We start from the raw sequence: 14834 nt of genomic DNA, 5'->3' as shown, positions 1-14834 counted from the left end.
GCAGCGTCTGAAACTGATAGTGACAGTTCTGTACCACGAACCTGAGGTACCCTTAGTGAGAAGGGCAAATTTTGGACATGGAGGTAAGCATCCCTGATGTCTCGGGACACTATATAGTCCCCTTCTTCCTGGTTCGTTATCACTGCTCTGAGTGACTCCATCTTGATTTGAACCTTTGTAAGTGTTCAAATTTTTTTAGATTTAGAATAGGTCTCGCCTAGCCTTCTGGCTTCAGTACCACAATATAATGTGGAATAATACCCCTTTTCTTGTTGTAGGAGGGGTAATTTGATTATCACCTGCTGGGAATACAGCTTGTGAATTGTTTCCCATACTGCCTCCTTGTCGGAGGGAGACCTTGGTAAACCAGACTTCAGGAGCCTGCGAAGGGGAAACGTCTCGACATTCCAATCTGTACCCCTGGGATACTACATGTAGGATCCAGGGGTCCTGTACGGTCCCAGCGTCATGCTGAGAGCTTGGCAGAAGCGGTGGAACGCTTCTGTTCCTGGGAATGGGCTGCCTGCTGCAGTCTTCTTCCCTTTCCTCTATCCCTGGGCAGATATGACTCTTATAGGGACGAAAGGACTGAGGCTGAAAAGACGGTGTCTTTTTCTGCAGAGATGTGACTTAGGGTAAAAACGGTGGATTTTCCAGCAGTTGCCGTGGCCACCAGGTCCGATGGACCGACCCCAAATAACTCCTCTTCCTTTATACGGCAATACACCTTTGTGCCGTTTGGAATCTGCATCACCTGACCACTGTCGTGTCCATAAACATCTTCTGGCAGATATGGACATCGCACTTACTCTTGATGCCAGAGTGCAAATATCCCTCTGTGCATCTCGCATATATAGAAAATGCATCCTTTAAATGCTCTATAGTCAATAAAATACTGTCCCTGTCAAGGGTATCAATATTTTTAGTCAGGGAATCCGACCAAGCCACCCCAGCTCTGCACATCCAGGCTGAGGCGATCGCTGGTCGCAGTATAACACCAGTATGTGTGTATATACTTTTTATGATATTTTCCAGCCTCCTGTCAGCTGGCTCCTTGAGGACGGCCCTATCTATAGACGGTACCGCCACTTGTTTTGATAAGCGTGTGAGCGCCTTATCCACCCTAAGGGGTGTTTCCCAACGCGCCCTAACTTCTGGCGGGAAAGGGTATACTGCCCATAATTTTCTATCGGGGGGAACCCACGCATCATCACACACTTCATTTAATTTATCCGATTCAGGAAAAACTACGGTAGTTTTTTCACATCCCACATAATACCCTCTTTTGTGGTACTTGTAGTATCAGAAATATGTAACACCTCCTTCATTGCCCTTAACGTGTGGCCCTAATAAGGAATACGTTTGTTTATTCACCGTCGACACTGGATTTAGTGTCCGTGTCTGTGTCTGTGTCGACCGACTAAAGTAAACGGGCGTTTTAAAACCCCTGACGGTGTTTCTGAGACGTCTGGACCGGTACTAATTGTTTGTCGGCCGTCTCATGTCGTCAACCGACCTTGCAGCGTGTTGACATTATCACGTAATTCCCTAAATAAGCCATCCATTCCGGTGTCGACTCCCTAGAGAGTGACATCACCATTACAGGCAATTGCTCCGTCTCCTCACCAACATCGTCCTCATACATGTCGACACACACGTACCGACACACAGCACACACACAGGGAATGCTCTGATAGAGGACAGGACCCACTAGCCCTTTGGAGAGACAGAGGGAGAGTTTGCCAGCACACACCAAAAACGCTATAATTATATAGGGACAACCTTATATAAGTGTTTTCCCTTATAGCATCTTTTATATATTTCTAACGCCAAATTAGTGCCCCCCCTCTCTGTTTTAACCTTGTTTCTGTAGTGCAGTGCAGGGGAGAGCCTGGGAGCCTTCCCTCCAGCCTTTCTGTGAGGGAAAATGGCGCTGTGTGCTGAGGAGATAGGCCCCGCCCCTTTTTCGGCGGGCTCGTCTTCCGCTCTTTAATGGATTCTGGCAGGGGTTAAATATCTCCATATAGCCCCCGGAGGCTATATGTGAGGTATTTTTAGCCAAAAAAGGTTTTCATTTGCCTCCCAGGGCGCCCCCCTCCCAGCGCCCTGCACCCTCAGTGACTGCCGTGTGAAGTGTGCTGAGAGGAAATGGCGCACAGCTGCAGTGCTGTGCGCTACCTTAAGAAGACTGAGGAGTCTTCTGCCGCCGATTCTGGACCTCTTCTCGTTTCAGCATCTGCAAGGGGGCCGGCGGCGAGGCTCCGGTGACCATCCAGGCTGTACCTGTGATCGTCCCTCTGGAGCTAATGTCCAGTAGCCAAAGAAGCCAATCCATCCTGCACGCAGGTGAGTTCACTTCTTCTCCCCTAAGTCCCTCGTTGCAGTGATCCTGTTGCCAGCAGGACTCACTGTAAAATAAAAAACCTAAGCTAAACTTTTCTAAGCAGCTCTTTAGGAGAGCCACCTAGATTGCACCCTTCTCGGCCGGGCACAAAAATCTAACTGAGGCTTGGAGGAGGGTCATAGGGGGAGGAGCCAGTGCACACCACCTGATCCTAAAGCTTTACTTTTTGTGCCCTGTCTCCTGCGGAGCCGCTATTCCCCCATGGTCCTTTCAGGAACCCCAGCATCCACTAGGACGATAGAGAAAACATGAACCGTGTGGGGTCTTGAGGACAGAGTTTGAGAACCACTGCCTTAGGTCATCACTGGTTCCCAAAACCCCCCCTTCTCATGTACACTGGTTCAGATACCAAGATAGCTGCCTACATGGGACATCATCCATTTACAGCACACCTAGCACGTCTTTCGGTGTACGTATACGCTTCCCCTTTCTGAAAATTAATATGTCAACTTCTTAAAGTCCAGCCTCCTATCGCTCTAGAACCGGCCATTTCACTGCATATAATGGTTCAGTATTTCCTCTTAAAAAAATACTACTTGGTTCTGCCTTTTACAGCTTAAATACATTACAAGTAAGAGAACACAAAGTCTTCAACATGAGGCCTTTTGTAGCTCAGTAATAGGAAATACAATCCCTTTCTTCCACCGCGGAACACACCAACAGTCTGCCTATTATGTGCTGGGCAACCAAAACCCGTCCACCCACATCCGCCAATCTGCTGGTGCAGACTGGTGAGAATAAATTGTCTGAATGGATTGAGAATCATTGTGTGACAAGGGGTGGATGATATAATATTAATAGAGGCAGTGCTCGAAGTAGGCCAGTATACACCTATATGGCATATCGGCACTTCGAGCACTGAAGACCCCCGTCGCCGCTGCTTTTCAAATTCTGCACTGTTTAAGCTCTGGAATCGGCAGCCAATCAAGATCGGCCGTGCAGTCGCTCCTCACTGGCTGCCGATCCACGGCAAATATCAAATGGTGGTGCTGCGGTCATAGGGACCGAAGGCCATCTTCACATTGCCGCTGCCCCGGGCCTTCTCTTCTTCACCACCGCCGCCGATGTCCTCCTCAACACCGCCCAGGGCCTTCTCCTTGTTACTGCCGCCGACTACAGCCTCTGCACCACCGCCGACCACAGCCCTCTCCGCTGCTCATTACGTACTGTAACCCTGCTTCCCTATGTCCCTCTGTCACTGCTGTCACTCTCCCTGTCACTGAATTTTGGCTCATACTGTGTGGCATAATGTGAATTCTGGCTCATACTGTGTGGCATAATGTGAATTCTGGATAATACTGTGTGGCATAATGTGAATTTTGGCTCATACTGTGTGGCATAATGTGAATTTTGGCTCATACTGTGTGGCATAATGTGAATTTTGGCTCATACTGTGTGGCATAATGTGAATTTTGGCTCATACTGTGTGGCATAACGTGAATTTTGGCTCATACTGTGTGGCATAATGTGAATTTTGGCTCATTCCATGGGAATATGGGCTCATTCAGTGTGTCAATGTGTAAGGGGCACCAGTACTAGATCGTATAAGGGGTCCTACTATTGTGGTGCATAATGTGTACAAGGGATATATGGTGTGGTACACTACACTTAAGAACATGCCCCCTTTCGAGTGGCCACACCCCCTTTTAAGGAGAGCGCGCGCGCATAATTACAACCTTCACTTTTCCATCCCCCACTTCAAAATTTCCACTTCGACCACTGAATAGAGGATAATTATTCACTGCAGCAATAAGTGATGGGAAATTTACAGAACACGGCCCCTACTGAGCAACTTTCTGCAACACGCCCTGGACTTATACTTAGTATTAGGGACCTCCAGTAATAGAGCAGCCGTGAAGTGGCCTGGAGGCTTATCATATTTTTTGCAAAATATATGTAACGAAGAGCTCTAAATTTTCTATTATTATTTCTCTATCGTCCTAAGTGGATGCTGGGGTTCCTGAAAGGACCATGGGGAATAGCGGCTCCGCAGGAGACAGGGCACAAAAAAGTAAAGCTTTACTAGGTCAGGTGGTGTGCACTGGCTCCTCCCCCTATGACCCTCCTCCAGACTCCAGTTAGATTTTGTGCCCGAACGAGAAGGGTGCAATCTAGGTGGCTCTCCTAAAGAGCTGCTTAGAGAAAGTTTAGTTTAGGTTTTTTTTTTTCTTTACAGTGAGTCCTGCTGGCAACAGGATCACTGCAACGTGGGACTTAGGGGGAAAGTAGTAAACTCACCTGCATGCAGAGTGGATTTGCTGCTTGGCTACTGGACACCATTAGCTCCAGAGGGATCGAACACAGGCCCAGCCGTGGAGTCCGGTCCCGGAGCCGCGCCGCCGACCCCCTTGCAGATGCTGAAGCGTGAAGAGGTCCGGAAACCGGCGGCTGAAGACTCCTCAGTCTTCATAAGGTAGCGCACAGCACTGCAGCTGTGCGCCATTTTCCTCTCAGCACACTTCACTGGGCAGTCACTGAGGGTGCAGAGCGCTGGGGGGGGGCGCTCTGAGAGGCAAATATAAACCTTATACAAGGCTAAAAATACCTCACATATAGCCCATAGGGGCTATATGGAGATATTTAACCCCTGCCTGACTGGAAAAATAGCGGGAGAAGAACCCGCCGAAAAAGGGGCGGGGCCTATCTCCTCAGCACACGGAGCCATTTTCTGTCACAGCTCCGCTGGTCAGAACGGCTCCCAGGTCTCTCCCCTGCACTGCACTACAGAAACAGGGTAAAACAGAGAGGGGGGGCACATTAATGGCTATATATATATATATATTAAAGCAGCTATAAGGGAGCACTTAATATAAGGATATCCCTTGTATATATAGCGCTTTGTGGTGTGTGCTGGCAGACTCTCCCTCTGTCTCCCCAAAAGGGCTAGTGGGTCCTGTCTTCATTAGAGCATTCCCTGTGAGTTTGCGGTGTGTGTCGGTACGTGGTGTCGACATGTATGAGGACGATATTGGTGTGGAGGCGGAGCAATTGCCAAATATGCAGATGTCACCCCCCAGGGGGTCGACACCAGAATGGATGCCTTTATTTGTGGAATTACGTGATGGTTTATCTTCCCTTAAACAGTCAGTTGAGGACATGAGGCGGCCGGACAATCAATTAATGCCTGTCCAGGCGCCTCAAACACCGTCAGGGGCTGTAAAACGCCCTTTGCCTCAGTCGGTCGACACAGACCCAGACACGGGCACTGATTCCAGTGACGACGGTAGAAATTCAAACGTATTTTCCAGTAGGGCCACACGTTATATGATTTTGGCAATGAAGGAGACGTTACATTTAGCTGATACTACAGATACCGTAAAACAGGGTATTATGTATGGTGTGAAAAAACTACAAACAGTTTTTCCTGAATCAGAAGAATTAAATGACGTGTGTGATGAAGCGTGGGTTGCTCCTGATAAAAAGTTGATAATTTCAAAAAAGTTATTGGCATTATACCCTTTCCCGCCAGAGGTTAGGGCGCGCTGGGAAACACCCCCTAAGGTGGACAAGGCGCTCACACGCTTATCCAAACAAGTGGCGTTACCCTCTCCTGAGACGGCCGCACTTAAGGATCCATCAGATAGAAAGATGGAAGTTATTCAAAAGAATATATACACACATGCAGGTGTTATACTACGACCAGCTATAGCAACTGCCTGGATGTGCAGTGCTGGAGTAGTTTGGTCAGAATCCCTGATTGAAAATATTGATACCCTAGATAGGGACAATGTTTTACTGTCGTTAGAACAAATAAAGGATGCATTTATCTATATGCGTGATGCACAGAGGGATATTTGCACACTGGCATCTCGGGTGAGTGCTATGTCCATTTCAGCCAGAAGAGCCTTATGGACACGACAGTGGACAGGCGATGCGGATTCAAAACGTCACATGGAGGTTTTGCCGTATAAAGGGGAGGAGTTATTTGGAGTTGGTCTATCAGACTTGGTGGCCACGGCTACTGCCGGGAAATCCACTTTTTTACCTCAAGTCACTCCCCAACAGAGAAAGGCACCGACCTTTCAACCGCAGCCTTTTCGCTCCTACAAAAATAAGAGAGCAAAGGGCTTGTCGTACCTGCCACGAGGCAGAGGAAGAGGGAAGAGACACCAACAGGCAGCTCCTTCCCAGGAACAGAAGCCCTCCCCGGCTCCTGCAAAAACCTCAGCATGACGCTGGGGCCTCTCAAGCGGACTCGGGGACAGTGGGGGGCCGTCTCAAAAATTACAGCGCGCAGTGGGCTCACTCGCAGGTAGACCCCTGGATCCTGCAGATAATATCTCAGGGGTACAGGTTGGAATTAGAGACGGATCCTCCTCATCGTTTCCTGAAGTCTGCCTTACCAACCGTCTCTTCCGAAAGGGAGAGGGTGTTGGAAGCCATTCACAAGCTGTACGCTCAGCAGGTGATAGTCAAAGTACCCCTATTACAACAAGGAAAGGGGTATTATTCCACTCTATTTGTGGTACCGAAGCCGGATGGCTCGGTAAGGCCTATTCTAAATCTGAAGTCCTTGAACCTCTACATAAAAAAGTTCAAGTTCAAGATGGAGTCACTCAGAGCAGTGATAGCGAACCTGGAAGAAGGGGACTTTATGGTATCCTTGGACATCAAGGATGCGTATCTACACGTTCCGATTTACCCCGCACACCAGGGGTACCTCAGGTTCATTGTTCAAAACTGTCACTATCAGTTTCAGACGCTGCCGTTCGGATTGTCCACGGCGCCTCGGGTCTTTACCAAGGTAATGGCCGAGATGATGATTCTTCTTCGAAGAAAAGGCGTATTAGTTATCCCATACTTGGACGATCTCCTAATAAGGGCAAGGTCCAGAGAACAGCTGGAGACAGCTTTAGCACTATCTCAAGAGGTGCTAAGACAACACGGGTGGATTCTGAATATTCCAAAATCCCATTTAATCCCGACAACTCGTCTGCTGTTCCTAGGAATGATTCTGGACACGGTTCAGAAAAAGGTTTTCCTTCCAGAGGAAAAAGCCAAGGAGTTATCCGATCTGGTCAGGAACCTCCTAAAACCAGGAAAAGTGTCAGTACATCAATGCACAAGAGTCCTGGGAAAAATGGTGGCTTCTTACGAAGCAATTCCATTCGGCAGATTCCATGCAAGAATATTCCAAAGGGATCTGTTGGACAAATGGTCAGGGTCGCATCTGCAGATGCACCTGCGAATAACCCTGTCACCAAAGACAAGGGTGTCACTTCTGTGGTGGTTGCAGAAGGCTCACCTATTAGAAGGCCGCAGATTCGGCATTCAGGATTGGATCCTGGTGACCACGGACGCCAGCCTGAGAGGCTGGGGAGCAGTCACACAAGGAAGAAACTTCCAGGGAGTATGGACGAGTCTGGAAAAGTCTCTTCACATAAACATTCTGGAACTAAGAGCAATCTACAATGCTCTAAGCCAGGCGGAACTTCTCCTGCAAGGAAAGCCGGTGTTGATTCAGTCGGACAACATCACGGCGGTCGCCCATGTAAACAGGCAGGGCGGCACAAGAAGCAGGAGTGCAATGGCAGAAGCTGCCAAGATTCTTCGCTGGGCGGAGAATCACGTGATAGCACTGTCAGCAGTGTTCATCCCGGGCGTGGACAACTGGGAAGCAGACTTCCTCAGCAGACACGATCTTCATCCGGGAGAGTGGGGTCTACATCCAGAAGTCTTCAACATGTTAATAGACCGTTGGGAAAGACCAATTGTAGACATGATGGCGTCTCGCCTCAACAAGAAACTGGACAAATATTGCGCCAGGTCAAGAGATCCACAGGCAATAGCTGTGGACGCACTGGTAACTCCTTGGGTGTACCAGTCAGTGTATGTGTTTCCTCCTCTGCCGCTCATACCAAAGGTATTGAAGATCATACGGCAAAGAAGAGTAAGAACAATACTAGTGGTTCCGGATTGGCCGAGAAGGACTTGGTATCCGGAACTTCAAGAGATGCTCACGGACGAACCGTGGCCTCTACCTCTGAGAAGGGACCTGCTACAGCAGGGTCCCTGTCTTTTTCAAGACTTACCGCGGCTGCGTTTGACGGCATGGCGGTTGAACGCCAGATCCTAAAAGGGAAAGGCATTCCAGAAGAAGTCATTCCTACCTTGATTAAGGCACGGAAGGAAGTCACCGTGAAACATTATCACCGCATTTGGCGAAAATATGTAGCGTGGTGCGAGGATCGGAGGGTTCCGACGGAGGAATTCCAACTGGGTCGTTTCCTGCATTTCCTGCAATCAGGATTATCTATGGGTCTCAAATTGGGATCCATTAAGGTTCAAATTTCGGCCCTGTCAATATTCTTCCAAAAAGAATTGGCCTCTGTCCCTGAGGTCCAGACTTTTGTCAAGGGAGTACTGCATATACAGCCTCCTGTGGTGCCTCCGGTGGCACCGTGGGATCTAAATGTAGTTTTAGATTTCCTCAAATCCCATTGGTTTGAACCATTGAAAAAGGTGGATTTGAAATATCTCACATTGAAAGTGACTATGTTACTAGCCCTGGCCTCTGCCAGGAGAGTATCTGAATTGGCGGCTTTATCTTATAAAAGTCCTTATCTAATCTTCCATTCGGATAGGGCAGAACTGCGGACTCGTCCGCATTTTCTCCCTAAAGTGGTATCAGCATTTCATCTGAACCAACCTATTGTGGTGCCTGCGGCCACTAGCGACTTGGAGGACTCCAAGTTGTTGGACGTTGTCAGAGCCTTAAAAATATACATTGCAAGGACGGCTGGAGTCAGAAAATCTGACTCGCTGTTTATATTGTATGCACCCAACAAGTTGGGCGCACCTGCTTCTAAGCAGTCGATTGCTCGTTGGATTTGTAACACAATTCAACTTGCACATTCTGTGGCAGGCCTGCCACAGCCTAAAACTGTAAAAGCCCACTCCACAAGGAAGGTGGGCTCATCTTGGGCGGCTGCCCGAGGGGTCTCGGCATTACAACTCTGCCGAGCAGCTACGTGGTCGGGGGAGAACACGTTTGTAAAATTTTACAAATTTGATACCCTGGCAAAGGAGGACCTGGAGTTCTCTCATTCGGTGCTGCAGAGTCATCCGCACTCTCCCGCCCGTTTGGGAGCTTTGGTATAATCCCCATGGTCCTTTCAGGAACCCCAGCATCCACTTAGGACGATAGAGAAAATAAGAATTTACTTACCGATAATTCTATTTCTCGGAGTCCGTAGTGGATGCTGGGCGCCCATCCCAAGTGCGGATTATCTGCAATACTTGTACATAGTTATTGTTAACTAATTCGGGTTATTGTTAAGGAGCCATCTCTAAGAGGCCCTTTCTGTTGTCATACTGTTAACTGGGTTTAGATCACAAGTTGTACGGTGTGATTGGTGTGGCTGGTATGAGTCTTACCCGGGATTCAAAATGCCTCCCTTATTGTGTATGCTCGTCCGGGCACAGTACCTAACTGGAGTCTGGAGGAGGGTCATAGGGGGAGGAGCCAGTGCACACCACCTGACCTAGTAAAGCTTTACTTTTTTGTGCCCTGTCTCCTGCGGAGCCGCTATTCCCCATGGTCCTTTCAGGAACCCCAGCATCCACTACGGACTCCGAGAAATAGAATTATCGGTAAGTAAATTCTTATTATAGTATACAGTTCTTGTTACTAACAGCCCGCAGAGTGCGTGGGAAAAATCCTTTTGTTTTTCTTGTCTAGAAGTAACCCCCTCCCGCAGAACCTGAGGAGTGTTACCAGTTTGATTAGAGCAGTTTGCCATTATATATTGCAACTTTCTGCAACAGCCACAGAGGAAGTCGCATGACTCCATGACATTAAGAATCACACTTCGGACCGATCAAAGCTGATGGACTCACTGTATCTCTTTGGTCCGTCCTCCAAGCAGAAGGTAATGGTCAACATGGCGTCATCTTCGAAGAACTCTGTAGTGAAGGCGTCCCACCAGAGATTATCACATTCCTGCAATCAGAAACTCTGGTTACTCACATGTATCCGAAGCCCCAACATACAGACACAGGGGAAGACCAAGATAAAGCATTGTATCTGATCATTCACATCCACTGGCCAACACAAGTCCCTCCCAACTGACTACACATAAGCGTGTGCAGCAATAATGGGAGTATGGGGACGGGGACTACACAATGGCGCGTTACCTCTGTCCAATTTTGCAGACGTTTGTTCAGTTCAAATATTCTGTAGTCGGTCTGGTTCCCATACGGCGTATGTCTCCTGTAATAAACACACGAGTCATTTAGCTGAATAAACTCTACAAGTTCCTGCAAGAAGATATTTTTGCTCAATGCGGGATCATTCACCTATGTGCAGGCAGCCCTTAATCACCCAAACACAAGATTCAACCCATCAACCCACTATACACTATTTTCTATGGTGAGGTACAAGGTACAGTACCTCATGCCTCGTCCTGGTCTCTAGATAGTTAAGAATTGATAAGTGAGACTTCCAATGGCTCATATTACAATATGGCTGCCTCCAGGTTAAATGTTATATAGGCCGCAAGCCCCATACACCCCGTAGAGGGGATGTCCAAAAGGGAGCAAGGAAACACATACACAGCCCAAAAAATCACTAGGACCCAGTGACAGCTGAGGTATTATATGACCATACTGTATATCTTTAAGACCCAATTGTATGTCACTTTTCTAAACCATGATTATCTGTATCCTTAGCATAATGGCTGCTAAGACAAAGTGAAGGAGATTCATTAAACTTTATTGTTCCAGGGTGCACGCAAATATGGTGGTAGAACAGCAGTCAAGTGCCATCGTAATGCTAATATGCTTACCCTATCCCAGGCTCCAGGTATGTTGGTGGATACATAGGGGTAGGCCTGTATAGACAAGGAGAAACCCCAAAAAAAAAACCTTTGTTTACAAGGATTATAAAAAATAAAAAAAATAAAAAATAAAAATTACATAAAATAAAATAATTGAATTCTACAAATTTTTATCCGTTTACTATAATGGAAGATAGCAAGCGCCGGACCCATACTAAATTCACACACACAGAAAAATATTAGTGTGGGTCTAACTTTATAAATGCATTTCGTGTATGGGTCAGGTAGGAATAGACCCTGTGGGTCGGCATTCCGACTGATGGCATTTGTAGTGTTCGGGATCCCGACGCCGGCATGCTGACCGCCAGGATTCCGAGCGCCAGTAACATAACCGCACCCCCTTATAACAACAGCAGGTCCCACACCACCATAATTGCCCAATGTTCATGTAGATTGAATATTTTCGAGGAACCAATCATGCTGGCTCGTGAGGTAACCAAAAGATAAATATACGACAACTGTACAAAAATAGATGCGACACATAAAATAAATGTAGGAAGTTCATTGTATAAAGCGTTGCGCTCCGCACTACACTCTTCCAGCTCCGGCCTGACATGAGCCTCACAATACTCCTCTACAATCAATGTGGCGCCATGTTTACCCAAACCCTCCCATTTTGAAAACTACACAGGCATTCCCCTGAAAATACTCTGTGATGCTGGTAACATTATAATGCTCCAATAGTAGCCACTGCTGACCTCATCTATTACATGCCCATAGGTCCGTTTCGAAGGGTGAATAAAATAGATGACTAATCAAAACCACCTAAACATATTGTAATACTAACTGGAGTACACGCGTTGCCTGGGATTTTAGGAATGTCTGTTTACAAAAATAAATGTAAATATAAAACACACAGTATAAATAACATTGTAGATAGCTGAATACCCGTGCTTCGCTACGGGATGAGGATCGTAAATTAGAATGATAGTTGTCCGTTAAGTTACGTTGATTGGAGATCTGGTATATAGGCATATCTTGCTTGCCTGACGCACTTTGTGTAGTGGCCGGGCCCCTTTTTGGTCCCCCAAACCCTGCTCTTCCCACTATACAACTCTCAGTCTGTGGCTTCCTGCTGCCTCCATTCCCCTCCTCATATCATGTCAGTGCCCCTGTGAAATTATCGATTTATTTACAGTTTCTTATATAGCGCAGCACATTATGTATCTCCTGATACACTCTGTGCTGCTGGGGGACCGTGCTACTTCCACTATATAACTCAGTATGTGGGTTCGTGCTACCTCCATTCCCCTCCTCACATCATGTCACTGCCACGTCACATGCAGCCCTGTCCTGCCTGACATATCATGCATCTCCTAATATACTCTATGCTGCTGGCCCACCCCTAGGGGTGTATTACCCCCCACACAGTTTGTTCCCAGATTGCAAGTCATATGTGTACCAAGTTTGTTGCATTGGGGAGTTATGCTGTCTCCTGAAATACTCTGTGCTGCTGTCCCACCCCTAGGGGTGTCTAACCCCCACAGAGTTTGTTTCCAGAGTGTAAGTCATATGTGTACCAAGTTTGGTGTAAATTGCTGCAGCCATTCCAGAGTTATGCCGTTTGCTGAAATACTCCATGCTGCCGTCTCGCCCATAGGAGTGCTAGGGGTGTCTTCCCCCCACAGTGTTTGTTCCCAGATTGCGAGGCATGTGTGTATGTACCAATTCTGGAGTACATTGCTCTAGCAATTCCAGCTTTCTCCTGACGGGGGCAGAATCTCTGCCAGGCCTAGCCAGCCACATGAGCGTCTGGACCTGGCAGTTTGGCCACAGTGTTCGGATAAGTATCACTGGGATCTGACGACGAGGACAGACGTTGACCACACACAGGCCAATCATGGATACTGTCTGACCGCCTATACCAGCACGCCCAATAATAATCACACACGTGAAAGAAGATAGCGGGTGGCCAGCATTGCAGAGAAACTCCACTCAATACTAAACATTGGGTAGACCCATTAAGATAGAACACAAGAGATGTGTCATATATGTCTGATCCAATAGGGAGCACAGAGCCTTCAACGTTCATTGCTGTTCAGATACTACGCCCCATAGTGTGTCATTGGTCATGCTGATGCCACTTCCCTTTGAGCACTGAATTCACATTTGCTGGTAAGAACATAGGGAGAACCACCACCACCATAGCCCTCATCTATTAGAGAAGTCAGGGATCCTGATACATATAACTGTATTGTATCTTAATACAACGAGCTCTGCCCAACACTACAACATTTCATGGTGCCCTCTTCTTTAAAGTTCCGCCCAGGCTGCACCTGTTTAACTTACCAAATATTGTATATATTTTATTTTCTGTTCTAAACCCCTGGATAGAAACCATTGTATGCTAATACCGGTATGCTGTACCCAGTGGATAAGGACAGATCTTCTAATCAAAAATAATTGCCAGAATGGACAAATGTAATATTATTCTTGTGGTTGGACAGGACTAATATGTACGCACATAAAACCCTTTTATCTGCCAACGAATGACTGAATGCACCATTACAAACAGGAGAACTGTTCTGGTGGACTTGCTCCCAGCATTGTATAACTTTAGATCACTGGATAACCTATTTCTCATGTGTTTATGAGCACTTTCAGAATGATCGCTTGCATGGAGTAAGATACAACACATCAACAGCAAATGGAAAGCACCTTAAGTATGTACTAGTTTCTACGCGTTTCACCCATTTACCTTGCAGATGTGTTTGAAGGAGCCCTTAGGTGTAAAACTAGAAAAACATGGCAGCAAGCGCTGCAACCCCTAAGGCTGTCCGGTCACCTGCCTTACTTATTTTTTCATCTTCGTGATACTCTACAAAGAATGTCTCACGGGGCTAATATAGATTTCCTTGTTTAATGATAGAGAGAGATAGAGAGATAGATAGAGAGATAGATAGAGAGATAGATAGGATAGAGTCACCCTTAATACGGAATAAATAAAACACAATCAGCTGCTGAGTGTTAATTATGCTTGTGTGGGCATAAACACAAACAGGGTCTCCTATTTTAATAGGAGAACCAACAGAACTTTACTAAAGAACACTCTGCACTCATTTAATTTACCAGGCTTTAGAATGAAGTGAAATCACATGTATATGCAATGTTTTTATTCAATAAAACGATCCAATGGATCTTCAAGTAATATATGTTATAACTGTATTCCCAAAGGTAAAATGAATCAATGAAAAAGCTGTATACATACATAGAATGTCACACCACTGTATATATATATATGTAAAAAATTATAAATAAAACATCATTTATTCCTATTCCTGCCTTTTTTTCATTATATATATATATATATATATATATATATATTATATATATATATATATATATATATATATATATATATATATATATAACCTATATGAAGGTGGATCAGATTGCTTAATAGATCTAAATATAAGGAATATCCACAATATGTAGCACAAGAGAAACAGTGTCCTTGTTAATTAAATGAATTTAGGAATGTCCTCAAACCGTTCACTGATTAAAAATAGAGAGACCGGGTGTAGGATACAATATTCACCGCTTAGTGATGGTTACAGAGTCTCAGCGGACTGTTTGTGCAAATAGCAGGACAA

The 14834-nt window shown here is 46.3% G+C and overlaps 1 protein-coding gene across 10 annotated transcripts in view; it reads right to left on the bottom strand.

Moving 5' to 3' along the window:
- LDB1 (LIM domain binding 1) overlaps positions 1–14834 on the bottom strand; it is a 243577-nt gene that overhangs the window by 24577 nt on the left and 204166 nt on the right. For all 10 annotated transcript variants that reach the window (XM_063962368.1, XM_063962370.1, XM_063962369.1 and 7 more), the window contains exons 3-5: positions 11191–11235; positions 10541–10616; positions 10244–10346 (exon numbers count right to left, since the gene is read on the bottom strand). In XM_063962368.1, coding sequence (XP_063818438.1) covers positions 10244–10346; positions 10541–10616; positions 11191–11235 — 224 coding nt within the window. The remainder of the gene's footprint in view (positions 1–10243; positions 10347–10540; positions 10617–11190; positions 11236–14834) is intronic.

This window comes from Pseudophryne corroboree, chromosome 3 (assembly GCF_028390025.1).
Source record: "Pseudophryne corroboree isolate aPseCor3 chromosome 3, aPseCor3.hap2, whole genome shotgun sequence".
Taxonomy (NCBI): Eukaryota; Metazoa; Chordata; class Amphibia; order Anura; family Myobatrachidae; genus Pseudophryne; species Pseudophryne corroboree.
Note: the sequence above shows the minus strand (reverse complement) of the source record. Positions and strands in the feature narration are given on the sequence as shown.